Genomic DNA, 19,851 nt, shown 5'->3' on the forward strand with positions numbered 1-19,851 from the left:
ATTTGCAATATCAACCTATCTGCAGACAGCAAAGGATTTAGTTACATATTTACAAGTTCATTTACAATGGTAATGGTTCGAGGACGAGGAATGTCAGTGCAAATAGTCGGCGCCTCTGCATTTTCATCTAAACAAATCTGGCCCACTTTGCAAAACGTTTGGACACCCCTGATCTATAGAGACCACTGCACTATAGAGAACAATGCGGAAATATGAATGTTTTGATAGCCATCCATCCATCCATCCATCCATCTTCTTCCGCTTATCCGGGGTCGGGTCGCGGGGGCAGCAGCTTCAGGAGGGACTCCCAGACTTCCCTCTCCCCAGCCACTTCATCTAGCTCATCCCGGGGGATCCCAAGGCGTTCCCAGGCCAGCCGAGAGACATAGTCTCTCCAGCGCGTCCTGGGTCGTCCCCGGGGTCTCCTACCGGTGGGACATGCCCGGAACACCTCCCCAGGGAGGCGTCCAGGAGGCATCCTGATGAGATGCCCGAGCCACTTCATCTGGCTCCTCTCAACGTGGAGGAGTAGCGACTCTACTCCGAGTCTCTCCCGGATGACCGAACTTCTCACCCTATCTCTAAGGGAGAGCCCGGACATCCTGCGGAGAAAACTCATTTCGGCCGCTTGTATCCGGGATCTCGTTCTTTCGGTCACGACCCATAGCTCGTGACCATAGGTGAGGGTAGGAGCGTAAATCGACCGGTAAATTGAGAGCTTTGCCTTTTGGCTCAGCTCTCTCTTTACCACGACGGACCGGTACAGAGTCCGCATTACTGCCGAAGCTGCACCGATCCGCCTGTCGATCTCGCGCTCCATCCTCCCCTCACTCGTGAACAAGACCCCAAGATACTTAAACTCCTCCACTTGGGGCAGGATCTCATCCCCGATCCGGAGAGGGCATTCCACCCTTTTCCGATCGAGGACCATGGACTCGGATTTGGAGGTGCTGACCCTCATCCCGACCGCTTCACACTCGGCTGCGAACCGCTCCAGTGAGAGCTGGAGATCACGGCCTGAAGAAGCCAACAGCACAACGTCGTCTGCAAAAAGCAGAGACGCGATGCTGAGGTCCCCAAACCGGACACCCTCAACGCCTCGGCTGCACCTAGAAATTCTGTCCATAAAAATTATGAACAGAATCGGTGACAAAGGGCAGCCTTGGCGGAGTCCAACCCTCGGATCTCATCCACCCCCGGGGCCTTGCCACCGAGGAGTTTTTTAACTACCTCAGTGACTTCAACCCCAGAGATTGGAGAGTCCGCCTCAGAGTCCCCAGGCCCTGCTTCCACAATGGAAGGCGTGTCGGTGGAATTGAGGAGGTCTTCGAAGTATTCTCCCCACCGACACACGACGTCCCGAGTCGAGGTCAGCAGCACGCCATCTCCACTGTAAACAGTGTTGACGTTGCACTGCTTTCCCCTCCTGAGACGCCGGATGGTGGACCAGAATTTCCTCGAAGCCGTCCGGAAGTCGCCACGACAGGCACCAATGACCTTACGGCCACAGCTCCGGTCGGCCGCCTCAACAATGGAGGCGCGGAACAAGGTCCACTCGGACTCAATGTCCCCCGCCTCCCCCGGGACGTGGGAAAAGCTCTGCCGGAGGTGGGAGTTGAAGCTCTTCCTGACAGGGGATTCCGCCAGACGTTCCCAGCAGACCCTCACAGAACGTTTGGGTCTGCCAGGTCGGACCGGCATCTTCCCCCACCATCGGAGCCAACCCACCACCAGGTGGTGATCAGTTGACAGCGCCGCCCCTCTCTTCGCCCGAGTGTCCAAAACATGCGGCCGCAAATCCGATGACACGACTACAAAGTCGATCATCGAACTGCGGCCTAGGGTGTCCTGGTGCCAAGTGCACACATGGACACCCTTATGTTTGAACATGGTGTTCATTATAGAAAATCCGTGTCGAGCACAGAAGTCCAATAATAGAACACCGCTCGGGTTCAGATCGGGGGGGCCGTTCCTCCCAATCACGCCCTTCCAGGTCTCACTGTCATTGCCCACGTGAGCATTGAAGTCACCCAGTAGAACGATTTTTTGATAGCCAGCCATGGAAAAACAGTACTTTTGGGCCAACAAATTTGCCTACCTTGGACTCAATCCAAAATGTATTGTATTGTCCTTAGGTGTGACTGTGAATAGTTGTATGTCTGTGTGTGCACGCGTTTTCCACTGTAGTGACTGACGGCTTGTGATTTTTTTTTTTTTTTCTTTTCTCGGTCCTCTCCTAAGACGTGAGGTCTCCACGTGGTTGTGGTGAGGAGCAGGAGAGGGGACCATGAGGAAGAGCATGTCTCCGTTGCCAGGCAACGAGGGCGGGGGCCCAGCCGGCACCGCCCGCGTATTTGGCGTGCCCTTGGAGGAGGTGACGCGAACGCACACACCTGGCGGTCTCGAGGTCCCGGCGCTTGTCAAGGACATCGTGGAGTACATCGAGGAGCATGGTGAGATGTGTGCGTTACGGTCTGTCTTGGAGCTGCAACTCGTAATTATTTAAATAAATGATTGTTATTTTGTCAATTAATTTGATTAAAAAACATGTTTTAAGCCTCTATGCCACCCGGTGGCAAAGAAAAGTGGGTTTTTTTTAAGGTGCCAAATGTTGCATTCATGTCAAGATTCATTCAAGGTTGCAAACTGTTTTAGTGATTTTTCTTGTCTCAAGGGAACTGACGAACGTCTGACGAATGTTTTGTGAACCTTTGCGACCTTGAACGAATCCTGGCGTGAAGGCATGCCTTCCAAAACGCTCTCAATTGTTCGCTGCACCGTGCGATTGGAGCTTTAAGGATGTTATGCCAAATTGACAGTACACGAACATTGGTTATAAGTTATATTTTAGAAGTTGCGGGGTCTCAGCCACTGGGGTTTGCAAGGAAAATATTGTGAATTGATGTTGGCTGGATGTTGTGAAGTCTGCCGCTGTTATCTGGTCTGCATGAAAGTTTGCCTGTAATTAAAGAGTAAAAATTGGTCACTTAAGCAACAGCTCATCTAAATACTCGTACGTGTGGACACTTCTTAGTTGCAAATTTGGATAAAGCCATAGATTGAGCATTCTTTTCACTTTTTGGCCTTGACTTAGTAGTAGTCATAACATCATTATTGACTACATTTTGTCTGTGATGTTTTGAAAAAAGCTGCCAACGTTTCGGAAACATAATAGCATTTGGGGCCGAAAACAGTTTGGCGGATTTCCCTTTCTTGTGATCATTAAGTTAAGATGATAGCAAAATATAAATACCAGCCCACTGGGGCTTCACCTTATGACCATATGAGGTTGTATAACAAGTCTTTAAAGCCCCCGCTGGCATGGCTGGTGCGTGAAATGGGCCGTTGCTGCGAGTCAGGAAGTCATTCTGCCTGTGAAAAGGCTTTAATCTCATATTTAGTGTGCGCACGGGTATTAGCATCAGCTTAGCATCAAAAAGATCTCTTAAAATGGGAAGCATGGAAAATGGCTGCACATCAAGTGATAAGTAAAAAAAAAGTTTATAAAAAAATTACGTGACTGTGCACGCTACACCTCATAGTGCATCATTTCACACAGGTCATGCACGATAAAAAGTGCATTACATGTGTATATTTTAAAAACCAATGAGGGCAAAAACATGTTAGGCATGAAAGTACCTGACAAAATAATCCACAGTCCATAAAAAGGCCACAGAGGTTAAGTGATGCCACGATACCAAAGTTTTTACTTTGATACTATAATTGCAAAGAGTACATCGATACTCATACAGAAACAATACTACTGTGAAAACATACAGTTCACTCCCAAAGCATTAGAAAGTAGGCGATTCAAATACCCCAAACATTTTTTAATGGTCATCTTTGCATTGCACTAGTGATCAGACAGTAAAGCTCATCCAAAAACAAAAATGTGGATTTAATTGTAATGGACTGTAATGACTGCTGCTATTGTTAGCATTGTGCTTTGTCATCCTGTCCTTTGTTAACAGCCTGAGAGCTTCACCAAGCCTTAAGACTTGACCTTTTGATTTTGCAACCCCAGTGAGGTTTTTTTTCTTCTTTTCTTTTGCCAGGTCACCTGGATTTGGAGGGCCTCTTCCTAGTCAACGGCAACGCTGAGCGTGTGGGCTGGCTGCGGCGTCGCTATGACAGTGGCGAGGAGGTGGCGCTGGACAAGGAGGCAGACCTGGCGTCAGCTGTCAGTCTGTTGCGACTCTTCTTGCAGGAGCTGCCCGAGCCCGTCATTCCGGCGCCCATCCAGGGATCCATTCTACAGCTTCACCAAGGTAGGCCTGACATGCTTAGAGCAAATTTACTTGAGGCGTCTGCCATTTTTTACAGTTGAAATTCACTGTACAACTGCAAATAATCCACACATAGCAAGGATCTAACGTCGGTAGGAAAGGGCCAGTTTCAGTTTCTGACAGCTGAAGAACAAAAATATCAGGATACCACGGTATTGCAATTACAGCTCTGAAATTAACTATTTTGAAACATTTAGGTACAGAATTTGTTTTAGCATTAAATGCCATTTTGTTTTCAAACATTATGTAGATTGTTTGGTGCATTAGTAAACACGTAGGAACAGCAATTAACATTGTTCTAAATTTCAGTTACATATAGTACAATAGTAAAAGTACTTATTTTCTAACAGTGCAGAGCAGCAGAGATGTGTTTTGACCACAATGTTTTTGGATTTTTTTAATGGTCATTGTACACGTTAACCATTATTAACCAGTGACATTTTGGGGGGGGTTGATTTTTTTTTTTTGTCCTCTTTTTTTTAAATACACAAACGGAGACTCAAGAACATTCACTGCTCCAACTCAATTCCTCGCTTAACTTCGTGATGCCCTGTGCATTGATGGTTGAAACCAATGATTTGCAGAAAAAGTTCATGTTGTGTATTTTTTTTTTTTTTATCCTAGTCAGCAGTCATGTGGTATTAAAATAAAGACAAAACTGAATGGGACCATCCCTATTGAGACCAGTGTTATTTGTGTTTGCATGCTTAAAGTGGTAAGAATACATTAAAATAAAAATTATCCCCAAATATAAACATCGCTGATTATTTGCCTTTGAAGGGCCATAATAGGCAGGTCGATTCATCGAACGGGCCCGAATAGGCTGCTTTTGAAAATTAACGGGTGGGGAGCTAGCTGAGCCTCTCAACACAAACATTCGAATGTTGTTAGGGCATCAGAGAGAATTTCCGACCGCGCCCCATGTTGAATGCAAATTTGAGTTGCATTCAGAACTTACAACTACTGAAGTTTTTCATATGAGTTAAAAATGGCTTGCCCAGTTAGGGCAATCACGCGTCACATTGCGGCCAAAGGTAGAATCCTGGCTTTTTGTTGTGTCATCGCGGCTGTAAGTAGTGAATCATTTTCATGGCTGCATGCGAGCAACTACTTTGTCTTCCATTTCTTCTAACTTTGGCGGTTGGCATATACTCTTGGTTACCAATACCTTCTCTAGCATGCTATAATAGTGGTGGCCATAGGCAGTAATCCATGAGAACTGCTACTACTAATTATAATTGTCGTTGTAGTTTTCATTTGTCTCTTCCATTGCTTCTTTTTTTTTTTTTTTCTGGCACTGGCACTTCTTTCATCGCTGATTGTTTTTCTTCCATTACCGCTGCCGCGTCCATCTCTTGGCAGTTGGCAAATACTTACTGTGCATTGCCGGAGGTTGAAAGAAGTTGGGGGTAATGCACAGAGAGCCAACACAATTAGGGAACAGGGATTGTGGGAGCCAGTCTGAGCTTTAATTTTAACATACTATATACGTAAGTCGCACCTGAGTATAAAACACGAGATGTAGATTACTTCTAATGGTCTGATAATCACCGCTGGTATTGCTAACGTTTGGCTTCATCATCCTGTCCTTTTATTAACTCTGTTATCATTTCACATAATCTACTCTAATCCCCATGACGGCTAAGGGGGACTCATTTCAAATTCTGCCTGTTTTGGCTTGTTTTTTTTGCACTTCGTGTTACCTCTTACAAGATTATTTCTTTCCCTCCTCTTTACCTCTTACAAGATGATTTTTTTGCTTGTTTTTCCATGGGAATGTGTTCAAAGCACAAAAATACAATGGACTTCTATTATTAAACCTACTGAAAAAGTAATTGCTCCCACTTCCTGTTAAGTAACAGCACTAATTAAAATGTGCAGTCACTCAGGCAATGCTTTTGCATTTTCCCTCGCTTCCTTCCTTCCTTCCTTCCTTCCTTCCTTCCTTCCTTCCTTCCTTCCTTCCTTCCTTCCTTCCTTCCTTCCTTCCTTCCTTCCTTCCTTCCTTCCTCCTCCCTCCCTCCCTCCCTCCCTCCCTCCCTCCCTCCCTCCCTCCCTTCCTTCCTTCCTTCCTTCCTTCCTTCCTTCCTTCCTTCCACGTGACACAAATTCATATTCATGTATCCATGTAGAATACAGCAGCGAGGACGAGCTGTGCCGCAACCTGAAGTTCCTGCTGCAGCAGCTTCCACAACTCAACTACGGCCTGCTACGCTTCCTGTGCCGATTCTTGGCCAGCGTGGCATCACTGCAATGTGAGAGGTGGAACGTCGGTGCACTCGCTGCTGTCTTTGGACCTGACATCTTCCAGTAAGACACCCATCTTATAGACACATGCATGGTATTATTCATATGTTTAATATTTATTATATTGTACAACTTGCATACTTGTGTAATGGATACACACAATGGCCAAAAATAATCCACGTTCCAAATGAGCGGACAGATTGTGATCACTTGTCTTGCCAGGTATTCATGATAATCGCCAGCATCCACAGTGAAAATAAACAGAAAAATGGACATCAAATCACAGAATAAAAAAAAAAATTCTTGGCCAGACACAGAATGTGTGCTGTTCAAAACTTGCTGGTCACCTACAAAAGTCCTTATTATTTTTCTTTTCTTTTATATAATGCTTAATTAACCAAAAATACTTGTCATTGTTCATGTGGTTTAAAAACATGCGTTTAAAGAAATGCTTTGTTGTTTTTATATTTGCAGATCTTTTGGTAGTAATTAATTATTTTAGTTTAGAAAAATGCACAAGAATCCTACGGGATGTAATATGTGCGTATACTCGTCGAAGAAAGAAAATCAATGCCATAATGCATTGCAAAAATTTCATTGGTTCAACCTGAAAAATCCCACGAATTGGCATGTTATTCCATCATTTGCTACTTATGCAGGTTTTGTCGAGCTCCTGATGTGCACAAGTACAAGCAGCTGCATGCATGTGCAGTGAACGTTTTATGCTTGTTGAGTGGACTGTAACATTCACTTTGAGATGGGGCAAGCCATAAAGGTGAATTTAAGGAGAAAATTCTGACTTTTTGAAAATAGAGCCTTTATTGATCTTTTTGAACAAACCAAAAATTGGGGAGGGCGATCACCATCAATTTATGAATATCAATTTCATAACAAGCTAAAACATAATAATAATAAGCAAACATTTAACATTTTAGTAGTTTCAATCATCAAAAATAACTTTTCCACTAATAATCATTAATATAACTGCTAACAGCAGCATTGAGAACTCAAACGGAACTGACAATAGACAAAAGGAACATTATAGTTTGTTTGTTCATTTTTCAAGACTTGAGGATAGGTTTAATGCCAAAGAAATTAATAAAGTAACAATTGACCGTGTCATGACCGTATACACCTGCTTTTTGAAATTTAATATACTGATTTTTAAAATGCTTTCACTGAAATACTTCTTTTAAAATATTGGGTAGTCTTCTGAAAAAATGTAAAAAAAAGTACACATTTTTGTATTCTTCTTTTAATTAGTTTTCCACAACATTCCAACTTTGGGAATTGGAGTTTGTGCTTCTGAACCAAATTACAAATCTAATGACTTACTTTGACACACAGTTGTCTTCTGCTTTCATCCATGAGCAGTCTGTCGACAGAAGGCGAGGATCTGCGTGACCAGGAGTCCGTTAGCCGAATCCTGGCCGATCTGCTTGACAACCAAGAGGGCCTGTTTGATTCTGAGGACGACGACGTCTCTACCACCAACGACTACAGCTCCATCAACGAACAGGTAAGAGACTCATTCGTCCGCTGGTTACTAAAAACTTTAAGAGAGATAGCGGGAAAGAAATCGGCCGGAAAAGAGGCTGGTACTTGGAAGGAGACTGTGATGATACTTGGAGGGAGAAAATTAAAAGATGTAGTCAATTCGTCTGTTAATTGGTTGTGTATTTAGGTGGTTGTCATTTACAGACTTGGTTATGGTAGTGTGTTGATTGTGTAGTTACTTCGGTATTAGGCTGGGTGATATATTGTTATTTTATCGAAATCCACATAACCTTCAAGATATTTGAATTTGAAAGATATTGAAATTTTGACAATATCAGTCTTGTGACCTTGCCACGCTTGTGTTGCGTGTAAAGCTCCGTCCACAAGTTTAGTGTTGATAGCCAGTCAATGACAATTATTTTGCAGAGAGAAGGAAGAACGCGCAGATGCAGCTGCAACTAAACAGCAGAAATACACATATTGTACATTATAGCAACGGGATATGTATATTAGTTGCCAATCTTGAATTAAAAAAAATATATAAATATGAGAGGCATTTAATGAATCAGTTATTCACAACTTACTGAGACTAACTAGCTTTGACCATGGTGGAACAGTTAAAACTAGAATGCTAACTCTGGCCTAGTTGGAACGTTTTTTCCCCCCCCAAAATTAAGTTGTTAAAATCCCAGCGCATGGGGAGTGCCTGCAGAAAATTAGCCCAAACTCATCCTCTGCCATTTGATGCGTTTTGCACCCACCCCAGACAAGCGATGGAGGCCTTGGCTTCCATCTTGTCCACCTGCTGAGCGAATGCGACTATTTTTAGACATGTTATGAAACTGCCTCCATTGCCTTAAATGTCTCAGCTAAGTTACATCAAATGAAAAGGTTGTTCAGTGTCATGGGTGACATTGCAAAGTCACGGGTGGGAGATGGGCGCAATTGTTAAGTTACATAACGATATCACATTCAGGTTTGTGGAGGTAACATTAGCAATAATGATAATATACAGTCCTGCCCTGAATGATTGGAATAGCAATTATTTTATTTTTGTTGTTTACCGAAGATCGATTAAAAGCTGAATACAAGACAAAAGTTAAGTCTAGCTTTAATTTCACAATATTCACTGTACTGTACCAATGGATGCAAGTAACTCAAGACAATTCCCCTGTTGTTTCATGTACACCTGGGCAATTAATCTATTGTATTGTCAGGTTTTTTTTTTTACTTAAAACCGTTTCCGTGGTTTACTCCACCTGTCGACATGCACTGCTTACACTAACCACAAGGCCGTGAACAGAGTACAGCTTGTTTAAGAAAGAAGTTAGTGTTACCAACATAGCCATTTCCATCATTCAAATCATTTTCACACTTGAATTGTTTGTGGTCAGATCACAGAGCTGCTGGACGACGACAAGTGCGAGGCAGAGTGCGAGGAGCTGCCCCAGGATAGCGAAGACTGTGCCGCCTCCTCAAGCTCCCCTCAACACATTTGCTCCAACGACCCCGCCGACAGGTGAGCGTTTCATGTTGTGGTCATCACTCACAAAAACACCTCATTTAGAACAATAGATCACACATTTTGCTATACGAATTAAACGTGCGCCAGCCTTGGAGCATACAAAGTGAGTGTGCTTTAAGCAAGAACCAAGGGTATACATGTCTCACTGCTTGCACTCGCGTCCATTATTAATCTTTTCAGCGGCTTCTAAGGTCGTCCCGATGTTCTCAAAATGTTTTATTCTATTTTAATGCGTAGTGGACACGCCGACCTTGACAACTAAACAGTGTGTGCCAATTGAATCCATCCATCCATTTTCGATACCCCTCGAACTTTGATTTTGAAGTCCTCAATTGTTGCAGTACTCTTTTAATTTTTTGTGTAAGTACAGTGTTGGCAGTGCATTAGATATTTTCTCAAGTTTTACTAAAGTCAGTTAGTTAATTTTTTAGTCAGCTCGTCAATCATTTGGTTATAATTAGTCAGGTTATTTCGTCAGTTAGTTGGTTATGGGTTGGTTGAATATTTAGTCTTTTTGTTGGTTGGTTGGTTGGTTGGTTGGTTGGTTGGTTGGTTGGTTGAATAGTCACAGTTGCTTATTTAGGTTTTAGTGTTTGGTACTGTTACCCAGTAACAAACAGATAATAATGAATGGGATGCATCGGGAAGGGCATCCGGTGTAAAAACTATGAGAATCATAAAATCTCTGCCACTCTCTGCCACTGGTTTTGGGGGCAATATGAATTGCTGTGCATGACGTGACAGTGTTGAAAATACAGCTTATTAAATGCACAGTAGCATTAATATCTACCGTAATTTTCGGACTAAAAGTCGCTCCGGAATATAGGTCGCATTAGCCATAAAATGCACAATAACGTGAAAAAAAAACATATATAAGTCGCTCCGGAGTATAAGTCGCATTTTGGGGGGCAATTTATTCGACAAAATCCAACACCAAGAACAGAAATGAACGAGCAACAACAGGCTAAACGATAGGTATGCTAACGTGACATAAACACAAACGAAGAGCTGAGAACGGGCCTGACGTAACATTCAGAGTTATTAAAAAAAACTATTACATAAATAACACGTTTATAAAACCATCTGTCACTCCAATTCATTAAATCCATCGATCGTCCTTTGTCAACAATGGGTGCGTGACGGCGCTTGCACTTCAAAATATTCCACAGGCCCATATAACGATATATAAATTAGATATCAATAACTATTATATAAGCAATAATATTATCAAACCATCTGTGCACTCTAAATCATTAAATCCATCGATCAAATTCCTCGTCCTTTGTCAACTACGCCGCGCGTGCGCCCTGACGTCAGCCTCGTCGTTATTCCACAGATCTAGTATATAACTATATTGTAGCGTTAACAAAGTACAAGGAAAGACATGGGTTTGGTAAACGCCTCTTTATTTAACAAAACAAACTTCCAGGCGTGTGGCGGCGTGGACTTCCAGCCACGGAGGTGGAAGAGAGATCCATAGAATAGGACCGGGCGTGCGTAAAAGCCATGACCGAGTCCCATCCACCGTCCCCGGACAGCCACCCGGCCGAGCGCCGGCCCCCGACTTCTATCCACGGAGGTGAAAGAGAGCTCCGTAGAGTAGGACCGGCGGCGTGCGTAAAAGCCATAATAGTTTTTCAAACCTTCTGTGTCACTCCAAATCCTTAAATCCTTCAAACTCTTCGTCCTCCGTGTCACTTAGAAACAAAGCCGCTAATGATGCCGGTAGTACGTGGGGCCCTTCGTCATCCCGTGATCAATCTTTGTCCTTTTTGTAAACAACCGCCGCGCCACACCGCGCCGCGCTGCTGACGTCACTTGAAATTCAAATTACAGTAATCCCTTGCTACATCGCGGTTCGTTTATCGCGGTTTCACTTTTTTTGAAAATTTTTGAAAAAATTCACATATAAGTCGCTCCTCATTATAAGTCTCCCCCCCACCCAAACTATGAAAAAAAAAACACGACTTATAGTCCGAAAATTACGGTAGTTGAAAAATCAATTTCGGTGTTTAAGGCAGCAGCTTGTCCTCACTCTGGGGTGTCTGAAGCCCTCTGGCGGCCACTCAAATCTGCCATTCCCAAGGCTGAGGCCACGATTGGTCAGGCCAGGGGAACAGCGACCCTCTACTCTGCCTCGGAGGTTGATGAATTTGTTTACTTTTCCATTGGCCTTCTTGCAATGCACATTACTGCCACTGAAAGCACTCTGCAACTTACTGAGTGACACCATATTTATAGTATCATATAGACTCCAAAGTTTAATGGGTGGCCACATGACAACTCTCATGTACACCAGATAAGAGCCTTGTCCACACATGGCAACAAGAAGACCCTCCTTCCGGGATGCCAAGATCTGATCAGCTGATCGTTAAGATGATTAACATTTGCTGTGGCTGTTTCTGCTACACTCAAGACTAAAGCATGTTACTCACAAAAAGACATTTGATTTTCAGTTGAAAACTGTGTTTTACATGCACTATAATTGCATATTTATACATAATGGCAAGCAGTATGGCTCTTCCATTGAGATATTTTTAAGAACTTTTAAAAGGGACTGTCTCCTTCAATGTTTCAATAGTATATGTCATTTACATGGAATTGCACCGAAGCTCGATTTGAAGAAAATCATGAATTGAGTAAAAATCACAATCTTGATCAAAAATTGCAATTACACACTTATCCTGTCCGGTTTCGTGGAGGCTATCCCAGTTGACATTGGGCAAGAATTGATCCCTGTGCACTTTTCATTCTTTTCCAATTTTCCGAGCATCATATGGGTCCCTATTTGAACCAAAATTAAATGATTTCTTCCTTGGCCCAAGTCAAGTCAGATTTATTTTTACTATGCCCTTCATCACAGAAAAGTCTCAAAGGCCTTCTCATGCCCACAGTTGAAAATACCAATAAGCTCCCATGATGAAATTATGTGAACGTCCATTTGATCAGATGAGGCGAGTAGTGTTTGTGTAATCCTGCTGACAGACAAACAAGTGGCAACATGTCCTTCCTGAGGTGACAAGAGAGGAACTGTTTGTCTGCGTGTCAGTTTCTAATTGTATTGGATGGACTGTTGCGATAACTTGCAGGGACATTTAATTAAACAGTACATTTCGTGGTCGACATGGTCTGCGTCTTTGTGGCTAATGCCTGCTTTGTGGGCCAACAAAGGATTTGTGCTGGATTTCATGTGGCAGCTGCAGGAGTTTAAAGCCTCACTGATCAGTCTCTTTGGATCTTTGCAGCTCATGTGATTGTTTTGTTCTTATTATTGTTTGCTAGACGAGTCAGAGGGGGATTTATGCTGTAATGTAGGCTTTCGGGGTCATGGCCGACATTAGCAAAGAAAAAAAAAAATAGATCACCACTGGCATGCCGCTTGAGGATAAAGTGTTCAGTATGTGTCTTTGCTGTAATCCAAGGAGGGGCAGGGTCATTCATGGCTGCACACACAAATAAAATATCATTGCTGGACATCATAAAATGGCATAAATCTGCCAATTAGCAAGATCAATAAGATGATCATTTAGTCTAAAAGATGAATATTTTCTCATTTTCATGTGAGCGCACAAATATCCACATCTCGTTTTCCCTCACTGACCTTCCGTTCGTGACATTTTTGCAGATGACAAACAAGGCAGTCAGGAAGACATTTGAGCTTTTGGCTAAGTGACATTGAACCAGTGCAAGGACACCCATAAATGTCGGCACTCGGGCCAAGGGCATGTCTCAAAAGCGGCTCTCAATGATTACTTCCAAGCACATGGTACCTCTAAATTCAAATTGGAGCCTATCCCAGCAGTCATCAAGGGACATCCTGAACCAGCCAGCCAATCGCAGGGCACACAGAAGCGAACAACCATCCGCACTCGAACTCACACCTACGGCCAATTTGGCGTGTTCAATCAGCCTACCATGTATGTTTTTTGGGAAGTGGGAGAAAACCGGAGCACCTGAAGAAAACCCACGCAGGCACAGGGAGAACATGCAAACTCCACACAGGGAGGGCCGGAGGTGGAATCGAACCCGCACCCTCCGAACTGTGAGGCGGACGTGCTAACCAGTGCTCGCCGTGCCGCCTGTAATGTGAGAATCAAACAAATAATTACTTCAAATACAAAAATGTTTCATACCATTGGTGAATTAAGTTGTTGTGCTATTAGAGCGATATTTAATATTTTGTATGACTTCCATGAACTTAAAGGACTGCACCCATGCGGTTTGACAATGGTTCATACAATTTATTGATAGTCAATAACAAAGAATGACATCATTAAATTATCAACCAAGTATCGAAAACCCTTGCCTCAATTTGAAAGGATAAAGTTGAAATTTATCTATCTAAGGAAAAGACTTGATCTTGTAGAAATAAAGTACCGTAATTTTCGGACTATAAGTCGCGGTTTTTTTCATAGTTTGGGTGGGGGGGCGACTTATAATAAGGAGCGACTTATATGTGAATTTTTTCAAATATTTTCACAAAAAAAAAAAAAGTGAAACCGCGATGTAGCAAGGGATTACTGTAATTTGAATTTCAAGTGACGTCAGCGGCGCGGCGTGGCACGGCGGTTGTTTACAAAAAGGACAAAGATTGATCACGGGATGACGAAGACGACGAAGGGCCCCACGTACTACGGGCATCATTAGCGGCTTTGTTTCTAAGTGACACGGAGGACGAAGAGTTTGAAGGATTTAAGGATTTGGAGTGAGTGACACAGAAGGTTTGAAAAACTATTATGGCTTTTACGCACGCCCGACCGGTCCTACTCTACGGAGCTCTCTTTCACCTCCGTGGATAGAAGTCGGGGGCCGGCGCTCGGCCGGGTGGCTGCCCGGGGATGGTGGATGGGGCTCGGTCATGGCTTTTACGCACGCCCGGTCCTATTCTATGGAACTCTCTTCCACCTCCGTGGCTGGAAGTCCACGCCGCCACACGCCTGGAAGTTTATTTTGTTAAATAAAGAGCCGTTTACCAAACCCGCGTCTTTCCTTGTACTTTGTTAACGCTACAATATAGTTATATACTAGATCTGTGGAAAAACGACGAGGCTGACGTCAGGGCGCACGCGCGGCGTTGTTGACAAAGGACGAGGAATTTGATCGATGGATTTAATGATTTAGAGTGCACAGATGGTTTAATATTATTGCTTATATAATAGTTATTTGATATCTAATTTATATATCGTTATATGGGCCTGTGGAATATTTTGAAGCGCAAGCGCCGTCAGCGGCGCGCACCCATTGTTGACAAAGGACGATCGATGGATTTAATGAATTGGAGTGACACAGATGGTTTTATAAACGTGTTATTTATGTAATAGTTTTTTTAATAACTCTGAATGTTACGTCAGGCCCGTTCTCAGCTCTTCGTTTGTGTTTATGTCACGTTAGCATACCTATCGTTTAGCCTGTTGTTGCTCGTTCATGTCTGTTCTTGATGTTGGATTTTGTCGAATAAATTTCCCCCCAAAATGCGACTTATACTCCGGAGCGACTTATATGGTTTTTTTCACGTTATTGTGCATTTTATGGCTAATGCGACCTATATTCCGGAGCGACCTTTAGTCCAGAAATTATGGTACTTTTAATATCAAATTAGTATAGCAATATTGATGTGTGGTATTGGTTAATGAGCAGAGCATGTTGTGGTTGTGAGTATGCTTCCACGCACACACTGAAATATCAGCTCTGTGGCACATTGCAGTAAAGCCAGATAGAGACATCAATCTTACACAAACAGCTAAAAATAATCAGGGTACTGCACTAAGAGCTTGTACGTCTCAACAGCTGTCTGTTGTGACCTTGTTGGTGACAACTTTTGGCAAATATATAGTTTTTTAAATTCTGCATAGACACATAGTCAGAAGAAATATCAAGTTTATTTGCTGGGGACCCTGGCAAATAATTTTTGGGCTAAGGGAAGGGTGGTGTTTTCAATCTTACAGGTATGAAATGGCATATTTTTGAGAAAATATGACAACAAAGTGTCTTTTTAAGCAAAATTAAACAAGAAAAAATACATGAAGACTTTTGTAGTTTGGGAGGAAAATCATAATTTTTTATTTTTGGGGGGCTAAAAATAGTCAAGGAAAAACCATATTAGGTGATTTGTATTTTTAAAAATAAATGAGTCATTTTTTTCATGAAAATTTGTAAATCTTACAAGAATAGAGCATAAAGTTTAAAAAAAACTTAAAGGAAATATCAGTTGTATGTATAATATTTTTTAACAGAAGTAGAAATTTTACAAGAATACTCAAATTTCTCAAGTAACAATTTTTATCTTTTATCTTCTAAAATTAAACTTGACGTTTAATGTAGAAAAGTTTATATATTGAAATTAAAATCCAGTGAGAAAAACGTCTTATGGGGCAAAAGAGGAAAAAAATATAAGTTACAAAAACAGAAAGTCTATTTTCTCAAGGACAATTTATAACATTACAACATTAAAACATGACAATGAAAAACAATATATGGTGATTGGCATAGACGTCTTAAAAATCATAATCTTACAAGAGTGTCTTCATGGAAAAAAATATTTTTATTATTTTAATGATTTGGGGAAAATTAAGCTTTTGAGTGATATTTGCGTTTTTGGACTTTGAGAATAAGTCAAAATTCAGCAATGGGAAAAGAGTGGTTTTAACAAGTGAAATTCACAATCCACCCAAACGTCTTAATAGCTAATAAAAATGACATCTTATTATTTAAGGCCTGGTCAAAATTTCATTTCTACATTTCTTCCACACAGAACCTAAATTTTGACAGCCTGAAAAAGATCAGTTTTGATATCTGAGTCTTCTGAGCGTGTATACATTTCAAAATCCTGCCCTTGCGTTCCTCTGTTAACAATACACAAATATCTTACCTGAAATGATAATGCGGTTATCAGAGTTCTTGCGTGAACATGCGTGGACACGGCCAGCTAACAACAATGGTGCAGTACGATAAACACGACGTGTTGCCAGGCTTTAACATCAGCATGCTGGTCAACAGTCAAGTAACATGACAAACTATTAGAAATTTCTTTTTGTTATTTAAAAAAAGAAATCAAGCTATGTTTGTTTTTTCAGTCCGGCTAATTATGTAGACTGACTATACTGTGCTGTCTGCATGGCAACAGAAGAAAACAGACCTCAGTCAGTCAAGCTGCACACAAACACTTGACTTTTGTTACCACTCGCTGCATGCTAACACTCTATTTGTGAAACGCGAGAGCAACTGCATATGCAAAGTTGAGGGTCTGTAGCTGTTGAAGAGTCGTTCTTCAAAACAGGCCGATGTTGACCAGCATGTTGGTGTGCAAGCCTCGCGACACGTGTTTATTGCCCCGCCATAATCTGCAGCGTGGAATGGGAGGCCTCCTATTTGCGTCGCATGCGGAAAATGTCATACGGCGAAACGGTTACAGCAGTGTTTCCCAACCTCTATTAAGCCAAAGCTCATGTTTGGCGTCTGCAAATTCTCATGGCACGCCGCCAAACTAGAATGTTTACAGAACCCTAGTTCTACTTATTATCCAAAAGTATGTAGAGCATATAAGGGAGAAGTGTTCTTTTAAGATGAGCTGAGCGGTTGCCGCCATCATTGTATATTAGTCTGCAGTAATATTCTTGTTTTTTTTTTACAGAGGATGAATATCATTCTGGGAGTATTGTTAATTGACAAATGTTGCTGCATTGATTGGGTTCTGATATCCGTTGCTTCAAGAGTTATAGTTATTGACGCGTCAGTGCTAATTTTGTTAGCCTGTTTATGGCATTTTGCTTCAATATTGCATTAAGATGCGAGTCAGGCAAAATTATGCTGTTTGTTTAAATAAATGGTTGAATTTTTGTGTGTGTTTAGTTTTACAGTAAACTTGAAGTAGGAGTGGCTGTAAAAGCACTTTGCATCTTTTTGAAGAACTGTTCACTGTCTGCAAAACAGCTGCTTGTTGTGCAGTTTGCTGCCACCATGTAGCTCCTGTTACCCATTTTTGCTCGCAACGCCAACAAAAAAAAATGCTGCATTGTGAAAAGCGTGTGGGTCGAAGCAGTCGCATATTGAGGTACCACTGTATACTGAAATGATGTACAATGTACTTGCAGTTATGTTTTCTCTGTGTATAATCTAAGCATGTTGAATACATAGCTGCTTCTGCGGTCCTTCAGCTATCTAGTGAAAGGCCATTTAGTTGTTCTGCCTGTCACGATACATCAATGATATACATGCAACAAAGATACATTCCACAATAAACTGCAGATACGTAATTGTGAGTTTTCGAAGGTAATACAATTTTGTCAGGGTTCACTCAGGGTTAGAAAACACGTTCGCCTGTACATTTCTTGTCGCACAGGTGTTGAAAAGTGTTCAAAATTTCCTTTTGAAAAGAAAAAACACTGAAAGCTTTGGCGAATGTCTGACATCCGTTTGAACATTTGCGACCTTGAACCAACCCTGTCGTGAATGCACGTTTTGCTACCTTCGCCAACAGTTGGAAATATTCGCCCTTAAGTGGGATAATTTACCACAGCACAGCGGTTGGCGCACACTAAGGAACAGTGTCAGTTTCGGACAACTCGGACATTTGCCAAAAAGTACCACCTTATGCCCCCACTTTACCTCCCCCCCCTTCTCACCCTGGCTTGCATCCCATCCTCGTGTGCTGAACTTTCCCGACGATGCTCTGGTTCCTCGCTGCGTGTAAGGAGATCCGCTAACTGACCCAGATAACATCGGAGCCATCTCCCTTCTGACCCTTACTTTCTGGTAGCGCTCTGCCTTCATAGGAAGGTTTTCATTTCCATCCCACACCACTTCTCACTGAAGTTTAAAATCTAGATTGTTTCAAAAAACATCCAATGTAGTCCTGACCTAAAATCTTGTATATACCGTCTAAAAAATATGAGGGCTCATAGCATACATATACATTGTAACTGTTCATTTATTTGCTCATTTACTGCACAAGTGTGAATTTTACACTGACTCTCATTACACTTGGGTGTATTACACTTTTCATTGTCCTTGATTGTATTTTACACAACTTACTTCACTTAGGGGGCATTTTCCATTCTCTTACCGCACTAATGTGGATTTTACATATAACTTATTACATAAAGCGTGGGACTCGATTCAACGGTGTTGTGTGTGATATTATGCCAACCTATTGGTAACAATTGTTTTCACGCTGATGCATTTTAAGGGCAGAAAGAGGTCTGGAATGAATGGGTGTGTTGTCATTTCACAGAGGAAGTGGGCGCGAGGGGTACTTTTCATCACTCACAATACTTTCACAAATCTCACTCGTTATTTTATCTCTGCAGTATGTCTGCGATATTGCAAGCAATGAAATCTGGGATTGATTGTAAATTGAAGAAAAATGACTCTCGAAGTGAGTCAGTATTTCACCATGCAGTTTGACCATACTTTTTGGGTACTACACATACTACATCCTACCAAGTTTCACTACTGTACTAAAAATTTGGCCTATGAATATCCCTACATGTGCTTAAGATGGTTAATTGATGTGTGGGTGACGTTTAACAGTGCATGTTGGTCAAATGTAGACCACTGCCTACTGTTTATTTGTGATTTACTTAACTGCAGTTAATTATTTACATTGGGAACAGAAGTAGGACGAGAAAAATGAGCTGAACAGGCAGAAAGTGGAGTTACCAAATTTATGACAGAAGCTCGACAAGATTGACTTTATTGCTTCTCTTCGCAGTTAAGAGTTCAGTGGCCTTTCGTTGAGACATCAAAAAATGCATGCGCCAGTGTTGACTCCCACAGAAGCTAGCAGTCACGCAGAAGTTTCTGTCTTCGGTGGTAACGTCAGAACAATAACAGACCGACTGTTTTTCTCAATGAACCCCTCAGGCCACTTGTCTAACAACGAATCGAGTGACTTTTTGTGGTGTTATTGCAGAGTGCAGCAGTAGTTTTCTCTTAAGTCTTAATATTGATTTATCACCTAGCTCTGCCCAGGCATGTAGCCCATGAAAATATTACAGGCGTCACTTGACAACGGTGGATTTTCACCTACCCTTGTTCCCAAGCCAGTTATGGTTTCGGGGCGGTATAATGTACATTACCGCAATTGTGAAATCATGCAGACTTCGTTTTTTTGGGAGCAAAGACTATTGGTTACAGATAAATACGTTTCTCGAGCAAAAATGATTATTGAAGATATCTCATGTACCGTATTTTCCGCCCTAAAAGGCGCACCGGGTTATAAGGCGCACCTTCAATGAACGGCCCATTTTAAAACTTTGTCCATATATAAGGCGCACCGGATTATAAGGCGCATAAAAT

The 19,851-nt window shown here is 42.1% G+C and overlaps 1 protein-coding gene across 5 annotated transcripts in view; it reads left to right on the forward strand.

Annotated features, from left to right (window-relative positions):
* fam13b (family with sequence similarity 13 member B) overlaps positions 1–19,851 on the forward strand; it is a 44,810-nt gene that overhangs the window by 7,725 nt on the left and 17,234 nt on the right. For 4 of the 5 annotated variants that reach the window (XM_037261249.1, XM_037261251.1, XM_037261250.1 and 1 more), the window contains exons 3-7: positions 2,242–2,453; positions 4,056–4,268; positions 6,419–6,596; positions 7,905–8,052; positions 9,425–9,549. In XM_037261249.1, the coding sequence (XP_037117144.1) occupies positions 2,288–2,453; positions 4,056–4,268; positions 6,419–6,596; positions 7,905–8,052; positions 9,425–9,549 (830 nt within the window). In that variant the 5' untranslated portion in view covers positions 2,242–2,287. The remainder of the gene's footprint in view (positions 1–2,241; positions 2,454–4,055; positions 4,269–6,418; positions 6,597–7,904; positions 8,053–9,424; positions 9,550–19,851) is intronic. The other variant, XM_037261248.1, reaches the window with a different exon arrangement.

The sequence above is a fragment of the Syngnathus acus genome, chromosome 10, assembly GCF_901709675.1.
Source record: "Syngnathus acus chromosome 10, fSynAcu1.2, whole genome shotgun sequence".
In the NCBI taxonomy this organism is placed as follows: domain Eukaryota; kingdom Metazoa; phylum Chordata; class Actinopteri; order Syngnathiformes; family Syngnathidae; genus Syngnathus; species Syngnathus acus.